A 17,234-nucleotide genomic window follows, 5' to 3' on the forward strand; every position below is an offset into this window, starting at 1 on the left:
GGGCTGACACAGTCACTTAGAGGTAGCACTGGGGTTTCTATGAGGTAGATCGAGCAGCAGTTCAGCAAATCAATTTTTGAGCCGGGAAGGCTCACTGGGAGGGTGACACAGCTCCTATAGGAGGTGATGCAGTTCCAGTGTAGAGCTTGCAGCAGCGATCACTGCAAAACACTGGGGACAACGCAGTCACTTGTGGGTTTTGTTCATCCAGTTGTTGGATTTGCCAAAATAATTGTCTCCGGATAGAGGTACTTCTGCCATGTTTATTCTCTATTGGGTGAAGCCAGATTTGGCACCCTAATTGTATTCATAAGTCTGCATAATAATAAAACCCTCATATCTGTTGCACCAGTTTTCCTATTGGGTTTTTCCGGGGACGTTTAGTCCAAAAATAAGTGTCATTTTGTGGTTCTCATTTATTTTTTTAGTACTTGATCTGTATATTGGTGTACGCTGCAGTGTATCTGCATTAATGTTTTCTGAATAATTCTGAAAATAACTTGTTAAAATGAAGAACACAAGCAGGTAATGCAAATCAGTTTACTATAGTAGGATTTCTGATTTGTTAAATTCAAAAATTTTCACATGGTATTAGAGCGATTGCAGATCAACGAGGAATGAAGCCATCAGCGAAAGGACAGAGGAAAATCTTTGTGTGAAGACAGTTGTCTTGAGAGACAACACAATTTCAAGTCGAGAGTGCAGAAGAGGGGTGACACAGTCACCAAGGGAAGCTCACACAGAGCCTGCGTCAGCCAGATTTGGTGACGCTGTTGCTGCAGAGGGCAACGCAGTGGTTACTGGGCCAGTGCAGAGACTGTTGAGTCTCGTTTTTCCGGTTGCCATGGCTAGAGGTGCAGTGCAGATTTCATCTGGAGTTGTTGGCAGGGCGCTGATTCTGTTGGTGCAGAATAGTACCTAGTGGGGCAGAAGCAAAGTAGAGGGAATCAGTTCCTTAGAAGATTTCTTGCCAAAAAATCTAGATCCAGTGCTTAGCAACAGTAAAGAGAGATCAGAGAGGAGTGGTTCGACAGTGGTTGGCAGAAGGATTTCTGTGAAGGAAATCGAAATTCAAAGGGAGCTTGTTCCTTAGAGGATTTCTAGCACCAAAGAAATCCAGATCAGAGTTTTGCTGGGGCAGCAACGAAAGAGGGAGAAGAGAACCAGTTTGACATTCATTTGGCAGAGATGACAACCGCATCTCCAGGAGGGAGGTGGGGAGATTTAGAGCTGTAGTTCGAAAGAGCTACAGAAAGGGCAGGATCCTTGAGGTGCCCAAACTCTTGGATCACATACAGCTACGGGAGCCCTTAATGACAGTAGCAGAATGAAGGGAGTCAGTTGGTATGAGGGATGATGGAGCAACAGTGGCAGAGCTAGAGTGCCAAAGCCTGAAGCAACACAGTGGAGTGTTGCAGCAGTGTGGGAGGCACAGAGCAGAGACAACATTAATGCAGTAGGATCAAAGGGTCAACACAGATTAGCAGCAGAGGTATCTTCAACGTCAAGGGGCATCCAGATTGACTAACATGTCAGCTTTTGGGTGGCATTTCAGTTGCTTACTTCTCAGCAACTGAGTTGCAGTGCAGCAGTTACCAATGGCAGTGCTATGGGCAACATGATGCAGCATATTGTGAGGGCGCTGTAGTACAAATGCAACAGTGACAGTGGCAGTGTCATGGGCAGCAGTATAGAGTGCAACAGCGCAGTGGATGAAGGGCAGCAGACTAAGCATCAGTGGCGCAGAGGACCGATGCAGTGGATCAATGTGATACTTCTAATGGGAGGTATTGCTAGAGCACATTCCTCGCTAAGAGGGAATGTTGATTTTTGGGTAGCATAGGATGTGCTCTAGCTTCGAAATTTTGTGGAGGGGCTAGAACACATGAGATCTCCAAGACCCAGAAATCGTATGGTGAAATTCCACCCGCATTGTATTTTATTAAAATAATTAATAATTTTAATGGGGTTCTTATGTCTAAACTGAGGAAAATTAAAATATTAATGGGTATTAATGAAAATATGGGTGAGAAGCTTCTAAGAGACGAGGATCAAGTCTAATTTAATCTTTTAGCCGTTGATTAGAGATTAGATCACGACTGTTGATTTCTCAACAACAAAAGTATAAAAGAAGGCTTGGGGTTAGTTGGAGAATACACACAGAGAGAGCAACACTTGAGCTAATTCAAAATTCTGGGGTGTGGTTTGTTGAGAATTTCGTAGTGAGCTTCTAGTGCAGAGAGGGGCAATTCGGCAGTGGGACTTTCGTCAAAGCCCGAGAATACATAGCAAAGAGGCACAACAGCACCAGGGAGAGACAACGCAGCTCTAGAAAGGGTGACGTGGAGGCTGGAGGGCTGACGCAGTCACTTAGAGGCAACGCTGGGGTTTCTATGAGGTAGATCGAGCAGCAGTTCAACAAATCAATTTCTGAGCCGGGAAGGCTCACTGGGAGGGTGACGCAGCTCCTAGAGGAGGTGACACAGCTCCAACGCAAAGATTGGAGCAGCCATCGTTGCACAACACTGGGGACAACGCAATCACCTGTGGGGTTGTTCATCCAGTTGCTGGATTCGCCAAAATATTTGTCTTTGGATAGAGGTACTTCTGTCGGGTTTATTCTCTATTAGGTGAGTTGGATTTGGTACTCTAATTGTATTTATAAATCTGCATAATAGTAAAACCCTCATATCTGCTGCACCGATTTTCCCACTCTGGGTTTTTCCAGGGACGTTTAGTCCAAAAATAAGTGTGGCCTTTGTGTGGTTGTCTCATTTATTTTTTCAGTACTTGATCTATATATTGGTGTAGGCTGCAAAACGAACCCGGGTGCAGGTCCTGGTCCGGGAATAATGGAACTTACAGAACGTCTAATGTTGAACGACTAGAAAGTTATGGCTGTGTCTTTTATAGGGAAGGGTAAGGGAGGTTTGTAGTTCGGTATTTGCATTAATATTTTCTAAATAATTTTGAAAATAACTTGTTAAAATGAAGAACACAAGTAGGTAATGCAAATCAGTTTACTACAGTAAGATTTATGATTTGTTAGATTCAGAATTTTTCACACAACAGAGGCAGGATGAGGAGGAGTTGGTCGAACCTCCCACCACTAGTGGTCGTCCCAACAGAGAGGTTCGTCATGACATTGAGAGATGCAGAGGAGTTTATTGGAACTCTTAGGGCAAGCAAGAGACAACGCAGACAACTTGACAGGTACCAAGCATTGGTGGTTCATGTTGCTTTCAGGAGGCCGCACAACATCAAGTGTGGGTGGATGCCATAGTAGAAGAGTACAACTCTGTCATGACTAATGATGGCTGGGAGGTAGTACCGAGACTCGAGGATAGGTCAGTTGTAGGTTTGCGTTGGATCTACAAGATCAAGTACGCTGTAGATGGCAGCGTGGAGAAGTACAAGGGGAGATTCGTGGCAAACGAATATGCACAAAAAGAAGAGATTGATTATGAGACCTTCACCCCAATTGCCAGATACTCTTCTATCTGGTCAGTTATAGCCCTAGCAACTTAGATGGGATGGAAGATTCACCACATTGACATCAAGACAACATTCTTGAACGAGGTGATAGAGGAGGAAGTGTATATAGAATAGCCAGAGGGCTTCAAAACTCATGAGAGGCGCACTTATGTGTGCAGACTGGAGAAAGCTCTATACGGGCTCAAGCAAGCTCCCAGGGCATGGGATGGTCAGATTGACAACTACTTGCAGTACATGGGATTCGTCAAGAGTGATGTAGATCCCAACCTTTACTATTTGATGGTAGAGGGTGAGCCACTCATCCTAGTATTGTATGTGGATGATCTCTTCCTGATAGGATCATCAGGGCTCATAGAGGATTGCAAGAGGAACCCGGTAGCAGAGTTTGATATGAAGGATTTGGGGTTGATGCACTATTTCCTAGGATTGGAAGTGTGGCAGAAAGACGGGGAGGTCTTCCTTGGGCAGAGAAGATACGCTACAGATTTTTTGAAGAGGTTCATAATGCAGAATTGTAAACCCATGTCTATGCCCATGATCACCAACTGGAAGAAGATAGATGCATTAGATGACAAGGATGTCAACCCCACCTCGTATAGACAACTTATCAACTCTCACATGTATTTGGTCAACACTAGGCTAGATATTTGCTTTGCAGTCAACACCCTCAGTTAGTTTATGGTAGAATTGAAAAGGGTACATAGGGCAACAACTAGGCATATTTTGAGATATGTATGCGACACAGTTGATTATGAGTTGAGATATACCAGAGGGGATGACATTAGACTATGTGGGTTCTATTACCGCTCAAACTAGCAAGGGTCCTAAAAGAGAATCCTTGAAGGGTTACTACTAGGCTAAGGGCAATAATGGAGTGATAACCCACTGTCACCTCGGCTAAGGCTCCCTACACTTTACTGATTTTCAGTGATGGGAGGAGACCCGCTATGATAAGGAGCACGAAATGGATGGACCAATGATAGGGCGAGGGGTGATCCTGGAAGCCTATTCACAAGAGAGGCTCAAATATGTGGCTTGCTTGTCTTTGGAGACAAGATGGAAGGCTCTCTAGGAAGGGCTTGGGGAAAATTTCTAGGGTTAGGTTTTGAGTATGTGTCTTATAAAGGTGATCCATAAGCCCTAGAATTTTTGTGGAAACTTGGGTTCCAGGTGATCTTTGAAGAGTTAACCTTGATAGTGCATGGGACCACATGGGACCAAGTGGACTCGAGGTTCAGTCAAGGGGTAGAATTTAGCAATCAGTGATATGCTTGACCTAATTAGGGAGGGGAAAGGGATCAAGGAATGAATTTTCAATGAAAGACAATGCAAGGATCCTAGTGAGGTTTCTAGCCTAAGGGAAACCAAGGGCAAGAATTGGTCTTCGAGCTAGGGCTTGTGATATCTCAAGATCCCACCGTCGGAATCTCATGAAATTTGGAGGGCTTCTTAAGGACACACTAGCACAGTTGTGGACCAAAAATCGAAGTATTTGGATGACTAGATCGTGAGATAATTGATGCCCTAGGTGACCTAAAGGACTAGACCTAGAGAAGAGAAAAGGGGTGAAGGAAAATAGGTTTAAGGTGATCACCTTTGGGTAGACCAGTGCCTAATCCTTTGGGGAGATTGGAGTCAGGTAGAATTATGACTATGGAGCTTTGAATTTTCTACGTCAAGGAGGCCTCAAAGACAACTTTGCTTGGTACTATGGCAACAACAAAAGCAACTTCAAAGACTTTATACTTCGTTTTGCAAGAGAAATGGCTTGTTAAGATGAATTTCATTAATGAAACATCCTTAGGAACATTCATTCATTATACATGGCCAATACATGAAGCTTTCACTATCTAGAAACAAAATTTCCACAACTTCGCATAAGAGATGCAACAAATAAGCCCTAGTATAGAGAAATCCCAACAACAATGTATGTGACAAAATTAGAAAGAAAGAATAACATTAAAAGGTAATTCCATGTATAAGAATATATCCAAGTTGCAACCATCCAAAAAAACTTGGCATCAAGAAGCTCCAAGACATTTGAAAATTATCCAAACATCAAAATTTATTCCATGCTCCAAAATAATAGTCCTCCAAGAAGGATAGCGAAAATATCTAAAGAGATGCTAGTTCCAAATTCAAGTGATGATGCTAAAATGAATTCACATCATTTGTATCTATACACTTCTAATGAGTTCGATTTAGCTAATTAGGCCTACATTAGCCCCTGAAATAAAATAATGTGAAAAATAACTTACTTTTGGTAACAAGCCCACCCAACTAGCTCATAAACAAAAAAATAAGCCTCTCAAGAGGTCGAATGATCAATAATACATGTCATTGGGCCTTCTAAGAAGCCTGATGATGTCCATAAGTGCCACAATGATGAATAGGACTCCCAAAAGTAGTGGAAAAGGGGTTGGTCCCTTGTTCTCCAAATAATAAACTCGTGGTGCTCCCAATGGGTGTGAGGGCACACAAGTAACCCCATGGGTCTCCAAGTAGATCGAAGATGCCTGTAGACCATCTGTCAGGGCTTAGATGATGGTATAAGTGATGCCACGTCAGCATACAAGTCCTGGGTCATCTGCCAAGTGCATGCTACAACTATGGGGCCGGCTGGGCATGGTGAACTAGTTGCATCTTCCTCATCCAATAGGTCAATCTTGAGCAATCTATGAACATCTCTGGGGATCCATGGAGTGTTGTTTATTACTGTGGAGGCCCATGAATCTCTACACACACCCTACATGTGCTAATGTAGCCCTTTGGAGGGTTAGGACCCCGTATAGGGAGACCAAACCCAAAATGGAGACCATCTGCATTCCTGCATAAGATCCAATGCGTCCCCTAGCCTTCCAGTACAACAAGTGAAGCCCCAGACGAATTGATTTGACAATACTCCTCAGATGGTATATACATGCCTCGTCAGGGCTATCTTCAACTAATCGCAAACAAGGTCCCTGAACAACGTGAATCATGGTGGAGCAGTATCTGGAAAATTCACTGTCCACCAAAGGCAAAACTCTTTATGTGGTGTGTTCTTATGAAAAAAGCTCCTACTTGGGACATCCTACAACACCGATCTAGGATTGGGCCTGGTTTTGTATATTATGCAGAGAACAAAGTGAGAATATCCTTCATCTTTTAAACATTGCAACTATAACAAAGCTGTTTGGTCGATTTTTACGAGTTCTCTTGGGTCCCAATATGACTAGTCTACTGGTGATACCATCAAGGAGGCTTGGCTACTTTGGTCACAAAACTCGAACACTCTGGATAAATTATGTCTCCCCCTACTTGGATGGTTGGGGTATATGGCTGGCCCAGAATCAGGCTATTTTTCAGGACAAATATCTTCTACTAGAGATCACTACTACGATATCACTCGCTCTCTTGGCATCTCTTCCCAAACAGTCTATCACCCACAGGCACATGATTATAAGAGAGCTAAATATAGATAAAAGTTTACCCTGGGCTTTCTTCGATGGTGCATCACAAGGTGAAGCACAAAACTGTGGTGGAGGGGCGATTCTATATCTAAATGATATCCACTACTACAAGATTACGATGAATCTGGGTCAAGGATCAAATAATTTTTCAGAACTGCTGACCCTTAAAATACTTACCATTCTCATTATCGACCTTGGACTGGCCTCCATCAATATTTTTGGGGATTCACTCCTTACCATACATTGGATGAATGGGACACAACAATGCCACAACCCCTTATCAATGAGATACACAGGTTGACATCTACTATTGCTCATATATCTTTTACACATGTTCACAGGGAACACAATCTTATGGCGGACTTACTCTCCAAGGAGGGGTTTCGACTAGATAGGGGTAGATTACTGATTCATGAGTATTAGAATGGGACCTTTTTTGGCTTTTATCACTGACCTTTTATGGAGGCATAGATGATAGTATAAAGAGAGGTTGACCTCTACTCTATTTACTATTTTTTTGCATACTTTATTTTTGATACATATATTGTGCCATCATAGACTGTTATATTTATTTTTTGATAAACAATAACAAATGTTGACTATGCTATGCACAAATTATCTTAGAATATATTTTATATGCTTATGACAGAATATCAATTCAACGCTGAATATGCATATGAGGATGTAAGGCTATATTGCCAATCTTAGCTAGATCAATACGATCAATACACCAAATGTATACACATTAACATCTAAAAAATGTGATTTTGTTATATTAATAAAATTACTTCTTTTTTGTGTGGAAAAAATAAAAGAAAAAGTCAAAGTCAAATTTTTGCGGAAATTAATCCAAATTATTAATTTATGAATTAATAAAAGCGAGTTTTAATAAAAATTCGATTTTTTTGTTAAAATTAAAAATTCAAGGGTGGAGATTAAAAGATGATCAAGCTATTTTCAACGGTTGAGATTATTTTGATGAGGATCAAGCCAACTAGCCGTTATTTTCCACTTGGAAGGGTTTCTCTATATAAATAAGCTACTGAGCTTCTATTTTCTATCTTTTGATGATGTAATTCTTGAACACTAGTATTGAGCTGCTGCTCTGCTGTGAACATTTTGTATCATAATAGAAAGACTTTGGGGTTCAGTTCATGATGTTTTTTTTCCGCCGATCTATGGTATGTGTTAGCTATGTGTGATCCTATATTGTGCTGAATATTGCTAAATAATTGTTATCTCATTTGTCGGTGATCAGAACATTCTATTGGTACATGCTATCTTAGGTGATCTGATTCACCATATGATCTAACAATTTTCTTTGAGAATTGTTACTGCTCAAACTAGAAGGGGTCCTAAACGGACAACTACTAGGTCAAGGGCAACAATGGAGCAATAACCCACTGTCACCTCAACTAAAGCTCCCTACTCTTTACATACTTTCACCGATGGGAGGGGATCCGGTATGAAGGGAATCACTAGATGAATGACTCAATGGAGGGAATCACTAGATGAATGAGTCAATGAAGGGATAAAGAGTGATTCCTAAGGGCCTATTCACAAGAGAGACTCAATTTTGTGGTTTTCTTGCTTGAGAAGCAAGGTGTAAGGTTTTCTAAGAAGGGCCAAGGGGATTTCAAGGGCTAGGTTTTGCAAATAAGACTTGTAAAGGAGGGAACTAGTCCAAGAAATCCTTGTGAAAACTTGGATTCCAAGTGGTCTTTGTGGAATTATCTTCAAAAGGTTGTGGGACCACACGGGACCAAGTGGGACCAAAAGTAGGTAAAGTTGATCAATCAGAGGTGTGCTTGACCTAATTGAGGGCGAGAAGGGGATCAAAGGAGAAATTTTCAACAATCTTAATAGAATGATCCTAATGAGGTCACTATCCAAGGGAAACAAAGGGCAATAATCAATCTTGGAGCTAGGGCTTGACATATCTCAAGATCCCTCTGTCAGAATGGCTTCAAATTTGGAGGGCTCCTAGGAGACACAACAATGCAGTAGAGGCTAGGAGATCAATTTTTTTTGATGGGTAAATTGTGAGAAAGGTGATGCCCTAGGTCCCCTATGAAGGCTAGGCTCAGAAGAAAGAGAGAGGTGATAAAGAATATGCTTTTTGGTGATCACCTATGGAGGACTACTGCCTAATCCTTTAGGAGAAATGGAGTCAAGAAAATTCCAATGCTTGGGATGGTTTCACTTAATCAAGGAGGCCTCTAGAACAATTTCACATGGCAATTAGGGCATGGGACAATTGCTTCAAGGTCTTTATACTTCGATATGCAATATGTGATGACTTATCAAGATAAAATTTCAACAAAATATCTCTAGGAATATTCACTTATTCAAACATGGCCCATGACATGATGCAACGCTATAAAAAGACAAATTTCCACCATTTCACACAAGAAAAGCAACAAATTTCAGCCTAGTATAGTGAAAATCCCTAGCAACATGCATGTGACATAAGAAAATGACAAAATAGCATTAAAAGAGCACTTACATGTGAGAACAAGTATATCCAATCATCATCATATGCCAATATAGAAGCTCCAAGACAAAAATGAAGAGATCCAAACATCAAAATTCATCCATCCATCCAATTTCGTCCTCCAAAAAGAATAGCGAAAATCTCACAAGAGAGAATGATCCAATCCAAGTGATGATGATCAAATGATTCCATCACACTTCTATTTATACACTTCCTAATGAATTCGATTTAGCTAATTAGGCCTAATTTAGCCCCTAAAATAAAATAATGTGCATAATAACAAAACTTTTGGTGACAAGCCCACCAAATAGCTCAATAATGTAAAGATAAGCCTCTCAAGAGGGTCGAATGATCAACAAAGTGAGTCGTTGGGCCTTTGAGGAGGCCTGATGAAGTCCAAGGGGTGCCATGATGAAGAAATGGACTCCAAAGATAGTGGACAAGGGGTTGACCACTTGTTATCCAATCAAAAACCTGTGGTGATCCCAAGTGGGTGTGGGAGCACAAGGACAACCTCATGGGTCTCCAAACGGATCAAATATGCATGTAGACCATCTGTGAGGGTTGGAGTGATGACATAAACCCTCCATCTACAACATGAGGCATGCTTGAACGTCTGCCAAGTGTATGGTGCAACTGTGGAGCCGACTGGGCATGGTGGACTAGGTGGATCATCCTCATCCAACAAGTGGAACACGAGCAATCAATGAATACTGCTGGAGATCCATGAAGTAATATCTGCGATGATGGAGACACATGGCTCTCAATGTTCACCCCACAACTGCCAATGTGGTCCTCTTCGAGGGCTAGGACCTCGTATAAGGAGACCAAGCCCTAAATGAACACCCACCTGCAATCTTGCATAAGATCCAATGCGTCCCCTTGCCCTCCAACACAATAAATCATTAGAATAATCAAGTAATAATGCTTGCAAGTTATGGGATCAATGGGGCATTTCATGGTGGCATGCCCTTCCATAGTTGGTTTTGGGCGGTCACTTTTGGCAAGTGCAAGTGTCGCCAAGCTCAAAAAGGGGGTTAACCAAAGACCCTATTAGGTGGTTTCAACCTCTAAAGGCGGTGACATGTCCATAGTACATCCTTTGAGAGGTAGGTGGCAAATGATATAATGATGGAATGGAGTGGGGATTAGGGGAATCATCCGGACCACATGTCAAGGTGCATTAGGTAGCTATAACAGGGAAGCCCACACCTAGGTATATGAGTGAAGGAGGGAGCAAATCGTGGTACATGAGTTACCTCGACCTTTGTTTTTCTAGCCTTCTTCATATGCCTTTTACCTTTAATTGTTTTTTCTTCATAACTGCTCGGGGCTCCAGGGGATGTAGAGTAGGATGTGTAATATGTAGCAGTGGGTACCCCCTTGAGGTGGGGCAATTCATTGCCCACCAGGGGTTGGGAGAATCATGGGTTCCTTAATGATGGAGGGGGTGCATCTAGGGCCCATAGGAACCAAGGTGATGGCTACGAATAAGGGGTAGAGCTCATGTTTGGCTTTTGCCCATGTGCTAAATTTGTATGTTCCGACCATCTTTTGCATTTTGTGGTACATTTCCTGTTGAGAGTGGCCAAATTATGCTTTTTACTTTCTTTTTAGCTGCATCAACCTCCACGATATTGTTTTAGGCTCGACCCAATGTGTAGACAAGGGGAGGGGGAGGCTAACCCTATGTGGACCCAGTGGACACATGTGGACCTGGATGGGAAAAGAGATGAATGGGGTTCAATTAAGTGGAGAGGGAGTAATGTAGGTGGTATCGGGAGGCGGAACCGCACAACCAAAATCAAGATTTCCCATTTAGTGACAACCCTAAAGCTAATGGTCAGTAAAGGAGATCCCATGGGACTAGGATACAAGGGTAACCATGAAATTGGGCTATGGAGACAAGAATAAAAACCTAACTCGCTCTTTTTGGTGAATCCCCCCACCAATTCATGCGCAAAAGTGCCCATGACAAGTAAGGAAAACTACTCAACTATACCAATGAAAAGTCATACTTTTGGGGTCGGGAGACCCACCTTCAAACATACATTCATAACAGATGGGCGAGGGACCAGGCTGGCTCAGGTGGTGGAGAAAAATGGCACATCGAGCTATTAGGGGGCTGCAAAGGGCTGTTGGCTAAAGACCATCTAGGAGAAAATTTTTCTCCTATATATACTACCCACAGGTGGTGGGTAACAAGAATAATATAAAGATTTACAAGTATGCTAGCCCTTGGGCTCCAAGTTCACAGACTGTGGCGAAGCGCTAACTATGTTTGGGCTCTGAGATTTCATTATGGTATTTAATTTTGTAGGAGGGTTTGGCCAATATTTTTTTTTCAAAATATATTCATCCATTGTTATTTATCCAAAATTATTTCTCCAAAAATTCATTATTTTGTAAATATTGTAAATTTGTAAATAATTTGTAAATTATTCCTAACCCATTTGTTTTGCAACACTTGGAGTTTTATATTTTTTGTACATATATTTGGGGTTTGGCATCCTTTGATTCATTTGTGTAGGTGCATTTCAAATTCGCTTAAGAAATTTTGCTGGGGTTTTGAGGCAGGTCTAGGCCTAGGATGGCAAGATCTAGCCTCCTAGCTCAATTCCCAGCCCAACAAGGAAGCCGTCCAACTCTTTTTTGTAGTAAATTTATGGAGAATTTTTTGTTTGCAGGGGTTTCGAATTTTTTTAGGCCCTAAGGCCTATCCGTATAGCCTTTTCTGGCCTAGTCGTGAGGCCTGGTGGCTTTCTAGGGCCGTCGACCCTCCTTCTTCCTAGCAGTCAACCCCTCCTTGGCCCTCTTTTCTCCTCGACCCTCCTTCCTAGCAGTCAGCCCCTCCTTGGCCCTCTTTTCCCCTCGACCCTCCTTCTTCCTAGTAGTTAGCCCCTCCTTGGCCCTCTTTTCTCCTCGACCCCCTTGGTTTAGCTAGTCGCAACCCTAAAAGGTGCTCGACCTCCCTTGTTTTCTCTAGCTGTGGGGTTAAAGAGGCTTCAACCTCCCTTTCAACTAGACGACAACCCTTTTAGAGCTTGCTGTGAGCCTTAAGGGCTCCTCCCTTTGAGCAACGACCCCTTGTGGGTCCTCCTAGCCCTTGTTGTAGCCCTTTTAGGGTGTTTTCCCTTAGCGACAACCCTTTAGGGCTTGGCCTCAGGCCCTAAGGGCCTTTCCCTTCTGGAAACAAGCCTAATTAGGCTAGCGGTTGCCATTCTAGGGCTCTTCCTCCCTCATCGCAGGCCTTAGTGGCCTTTTGTTATAGTCACAGGCCTTATTGGGCCTTTCCCTTCCATCGTTGCGCATTTTTGGCTTGGTTGTGGGGTTTTGGCATCAAAATTTGACATTTTCTTGTGGTTGCAGGCTTATGGTAACGTTCTACATTGTTTCTCATCTCTAACACTTCGTGTTTGCAACAATTTTCTTGCTAACATTGTGGTTGCAGGAAGTGGAAACTATCTTCAAGCCTTCTGGCCCTCAACTATGCATTTAGGCCTCTTGGTTGACGTGATTTGGACTTAAAATTTGGTCATTGGCATCTATTTGCACTCTTGCATTCACACACATAAGTGCTCTAATCAAGTTGATAAGTGTTTAATAAGTTTAGCTAGTTGCTCTAAATGACATTTTGATCCTGTTTTTCATTGCTATTGACATCATTGGATAATTGGATACATTGCTCATTGTTGAATTAGATATCTCTTGTGGATTTTGTAATCAAGTTTAATCATAGTTGTGGTAAGTGATCTAATTACATCCATAAGAAATATAAATCTCTCTCTTGTGTATCTAATTGGCATATTGGTAATTCATTGATGATAATCTTGAAGATTGTTAATTGTCTTAAGAAGCATTGATATTGTCTTATTTATCACTTGAGCAATTATCTATTGGTATTATTGGGAACATTTTCTGGCACCGTTAAGTTTGAGCACTTTCTCTTGTGGTTGAGATTGTCATTCATCTATTGTTTAAGTACTTCATTGTTCATAATTGAAGATCATTGTAATTAAGTACTTAAGAACATTAAGTAATCTCACCTTAAGAGCACTCACTTTGCATTAGCATTTTAGGACTAGTCTCTTGCATTAACTAATTAACCTCCAAGCATAAGCTTGGTTGATAGAAAGATAGGACCACCCTTCTAAGTTAGCTTGCGAAGGATAGACCCTCGTTAGTAGTTAACATGGTGACCTTGTAGTCGTCAGAGCCACAGTCTCTGCAACGCCGGAGGCATCGGGTGGTTAGATCTCAAGGGGAGGGATCGTTAATCAAGCCTCAACTTGCTTCCCCTTGCTTTCTCTCCACAACTTATTCTCGAGACTACCCTCAAAATCATTGGGATAAGGGATTCACTTAGTTAGGCATATAAACTAAAATAAACCAAGATTCTGCATCTCACTTAGATTATAGGATTTGCATTTCATATAGGATAGTGAAGCATCCTTAAGCAACAATTGTTCATCTGGTGACTTGGTAAATAATTTGTCTTAAGCAAGTAATTGACTCCATTTAAGGCATTGATCTTCCACGATAATCAAAATCATTTAACTTACTAAATCAACCAAGTTGCTAGGCCATTCAATTGTGTCTCTTGGACTTGTTGGTTGCCAATGAGTCTCCCATCTTCACATTTTATAGAGACTACCCCCCATAGCTTGCTGTAGGGAGACAACTAGATCAAAGAGGGCAGGGATCAAAGTGGCAACCCCCGCTTTGAGCATTGTGCGCCTATACAATTTGAGCGACAACAACTCCATCCTTGCTTAGCCTATATATCCTCTCAAGAATCATTCAAGCCCTAGGCCAAGCAAGGGCTTTCTCGAGGCTCCCTTTGTGGACCCATATTATAAGATTTCCTCATTCCACAAGTCCACTTTAGGAACCTTGTTTCTAAAAGGAATCTTAGGTCTAAGATATTCCCTATTAAGAAATACCCCTAATCCCTAGGTCTAAGCCTCCCTTGAGCCTTTCTTAGAGAACCCTTCACCTTGCTTCTAAAGCAAGTAAGCCCTATTATTTGAGTCTCTCTAGTGAATGGGCTTTAGAAATCACTACCTATCCTATCATTGACTCATCATTTCTAGTGATTTCCTTATACCGGGACTCCTCCCATCAGTGAAAGTCTGTAAAGAGTAGGGGACATCGACTGAGGTGACAGTGGGTCCTTGTCCCATTGTTGCCACTTGATCTAGTAGTAGTCCCTTTGGAACCCCTCCTAGGACCCCTGCTAAATTGAGTGGTAACTGGCCACACCTCACATTATTGCCCCTTGGTCTAGTTCTTGTCTTGTGAGCACCCCTCACAAGACCTGCTAGAGTTTGAAGCAACACAACCTAACTACAAGTAGGAATGTATTGCTGCATTTGCATTTCCAGGTTTGGAGAAGCTAAAACAATATCATTAAATTGAAATGAGCCTGATCATCAGTAATTAAACTTTATCAGCATAGTCTCAAGGCTAAATCTTTATCCTCATTTAATTTATCTCAATATCTGCCTTTAAGTGCCATCCCATATCAGCAAAAGTTAAATGTAAGGCTTGGGATGTAATAATCATCAATCACTGAATTTACCTCTCTATTCATTCTAAGCTAATAATCAAGTAATGCTGTCTGTAAACCTTTGGAATTATTGGAAAATTTAATGCCTGAAATGCAAATATGCAGCTCTAGTTGTTAGCAATAGATAAATGGTTTGAAGTTGTTGGGTATAGGAATATTAAAATTTTACTGCTTATGCAGGAATTGGGTGCAATGTTTTGATTCATCTGTTTGGATGATCTTCTAGTTGGTGGGAAGAGTGCTTTTCTCTTTAACTTGTTCTGTAGTGGCATGTAGAAGGTTAGGGAGCTTCCATGTACAATGGCTTAGAGAAACAAGCGTCAAGAAGCCCAATTTCTAGAGCTTTATACATACATTCTGTTTCTTCACATTTAATCTCGTCCTTTTTTGGATTTTTCAAATTACCTGCTATTTATACCTTTACTGAATTCCTGCAACAAATTATGGACAATATTTGAGAGGAATCTCCCATTAAGAGATGGAGAGATTTGTGATTTTGATTCACAGTTGATCTCTGTGCCACAGGAGATTGGAAAGGGGCTATCTTAAAACTAGAATAATGAGTCTGCTCCTATTTAAATTCAAGAGAAGCAACAATTGCTGCTAGAGGACTACGATTCAGCCATAACTTATGAGAGGAGCAATATTGATGCAGTAGTGTGCAAAAACAAGGAAAGCAACTGCTAACTATCAGTAAAAAGTATCAAGACTGTATATAATAATTAATTACAAGCTCAATAAATTATTAGTCAATTTCGTGATAAAGTAGTTGTCTCAAGTGCACTGCTGATGCAGGAGTTGTTTTCTTGACAGCTATTTCCTAATTCAAGGGGCATTTGGTACTTAAGAATTAGCTTCACCTATTCTAAAATCTGCAAGGAACATGTTGACCTTAAATTCTTGTTCCAACACCATGCAAAAAGTTCATGGCAACCCATTTTTTAAATATACAGTGAATTCCTGTTGTTGCTATTATTGCTAACAGAATGAACCTGTGGTTTGTATGATGATTGATAAATTTCTAGATTTTCTTGCATCGCTATATGCTTTATATGTTTCACTTCAAGTGTGACTTGCCTTTTCATCACTGGCCTGGTAGTTGGATGCATGATAGCACATGCTTGTGTACACTTCCATATTTGCATCTCATTTAGAAGTGTCTTCTTTTAAAATTTGTATCCTGTTTATTCTTAGTAAATGATATCAAACATGTCATACTTGCTGATTATTCATCATTGGAAGCTAATGTTGTGAATACGACTGACATTACTGTTGTCTTTGGTTAAAGGCCTTATTGAGCATTTCCATGTTAAGAATGACAGTTTGATTTTTTTTAACATCTGCAATTCTTTATTAATTTTATTGTAATTTTTCATTCCAGTCTCCTAAGGGAGATATTAGCTACATGCAAAAGTTTTTTTGGACCTATGTGGGAGGACGTGTGCCTCTTCACCTGCGGGAGGATTTTTGTGGAACTGCTTTAATAAGGTTGGTTTTTAACCTTGCCATTAATTATTTGGGATATGTTACTTTTTCAAGGATTTTATAGAGGGAAACTATCTATCTTCTTTTTTTCTGGAGTGGTGAACATAATCATCTGTTTATAATACCTTACTGAAATCAGGGTTTTAAAGTTGCCAACCCTATATTGAACTATGAACATTGCACTGCTTGATATTATCACGAGTCCTGCTGTTGCATTCTGGATATGACAGACTTTGTGGGCTAGCTGGCCCTAGAGTCTAAACATAATTTTTATTTATGAGTTAATTTTGATGTACTAGTATTTTACCCTGTAGGGCAATTTTTTATTTGCTTTTAGACTTACTAGATGGACAGGTTTTAGTGGCCCATGTACTTTTTTTTATAAAATGCCATGGACATGTTTTGATCAATATAATAGTGAAAGGAAACATTTTATTAGAAAAAAAGGTGAACATTTGGCATCAATACTGTGCTACGAGTTTTCAAGACATTATATTACAATCCAACTTTGTGAAGTCGTTACATGTCGTCATTTTGACAAAAATAAATTCTACAACTACCCTACAAATCTTAAAACTTTTATTCCACCAATGTTTCAAAAGAATGGTTGTTTTCCCTGAAGGAAAGAATGCCATTAGCTGCAAATGGCTCTTCCGAACAAAATACAAGCTGAGTGGTTCCACTTATAGGCACAAGGCAGGGATTGTTGCGATGGGATATGCACAATTGGAAGCAATAG

General features: G+C 40.9%; 1 protein-coding gene across 2 annotated transcripts in view; it reads left to right on the forward strand.

Moving 5' to 3' along the window:
- The window catches only part of LOC149218235 (S-adenosyl-L-methionine-dependent methyltransferases superfamily protein), a 176,345-nt gene that overhangs the window by 25,949 nt on the left and 133,162 nt on the right, over positions 1-17,234 (forward strand). For both annotated transcript variants that reach the window (XM_089383856.1, XM_089383855.1), the window contains exon 2: positions 16,392-16,498. In XM_089383856.1, coding sequence (XP_089239982.1) covers positions 16,392-16,498 — 107 coding nt within the window. The remainder of the gene's footprint in view (positions 1-16,391; positions 16,499-17,234) is intronic.

This window comes from Pinus tabuliformis, chromosome Q (genome assembly GCF_031772625.1).
Source record: "Pinus tabuliformis cultivar Carrire ecotype Pingquan chromosome Q, CPIR1, whole genome shotgun sequence".
Lineage (NCBI taxonomy): Eukaryota > Viridiplantae > Streptophyta > Pinopsida > Pinales > Pinaceae > Pinus > Pinus tabuliformis.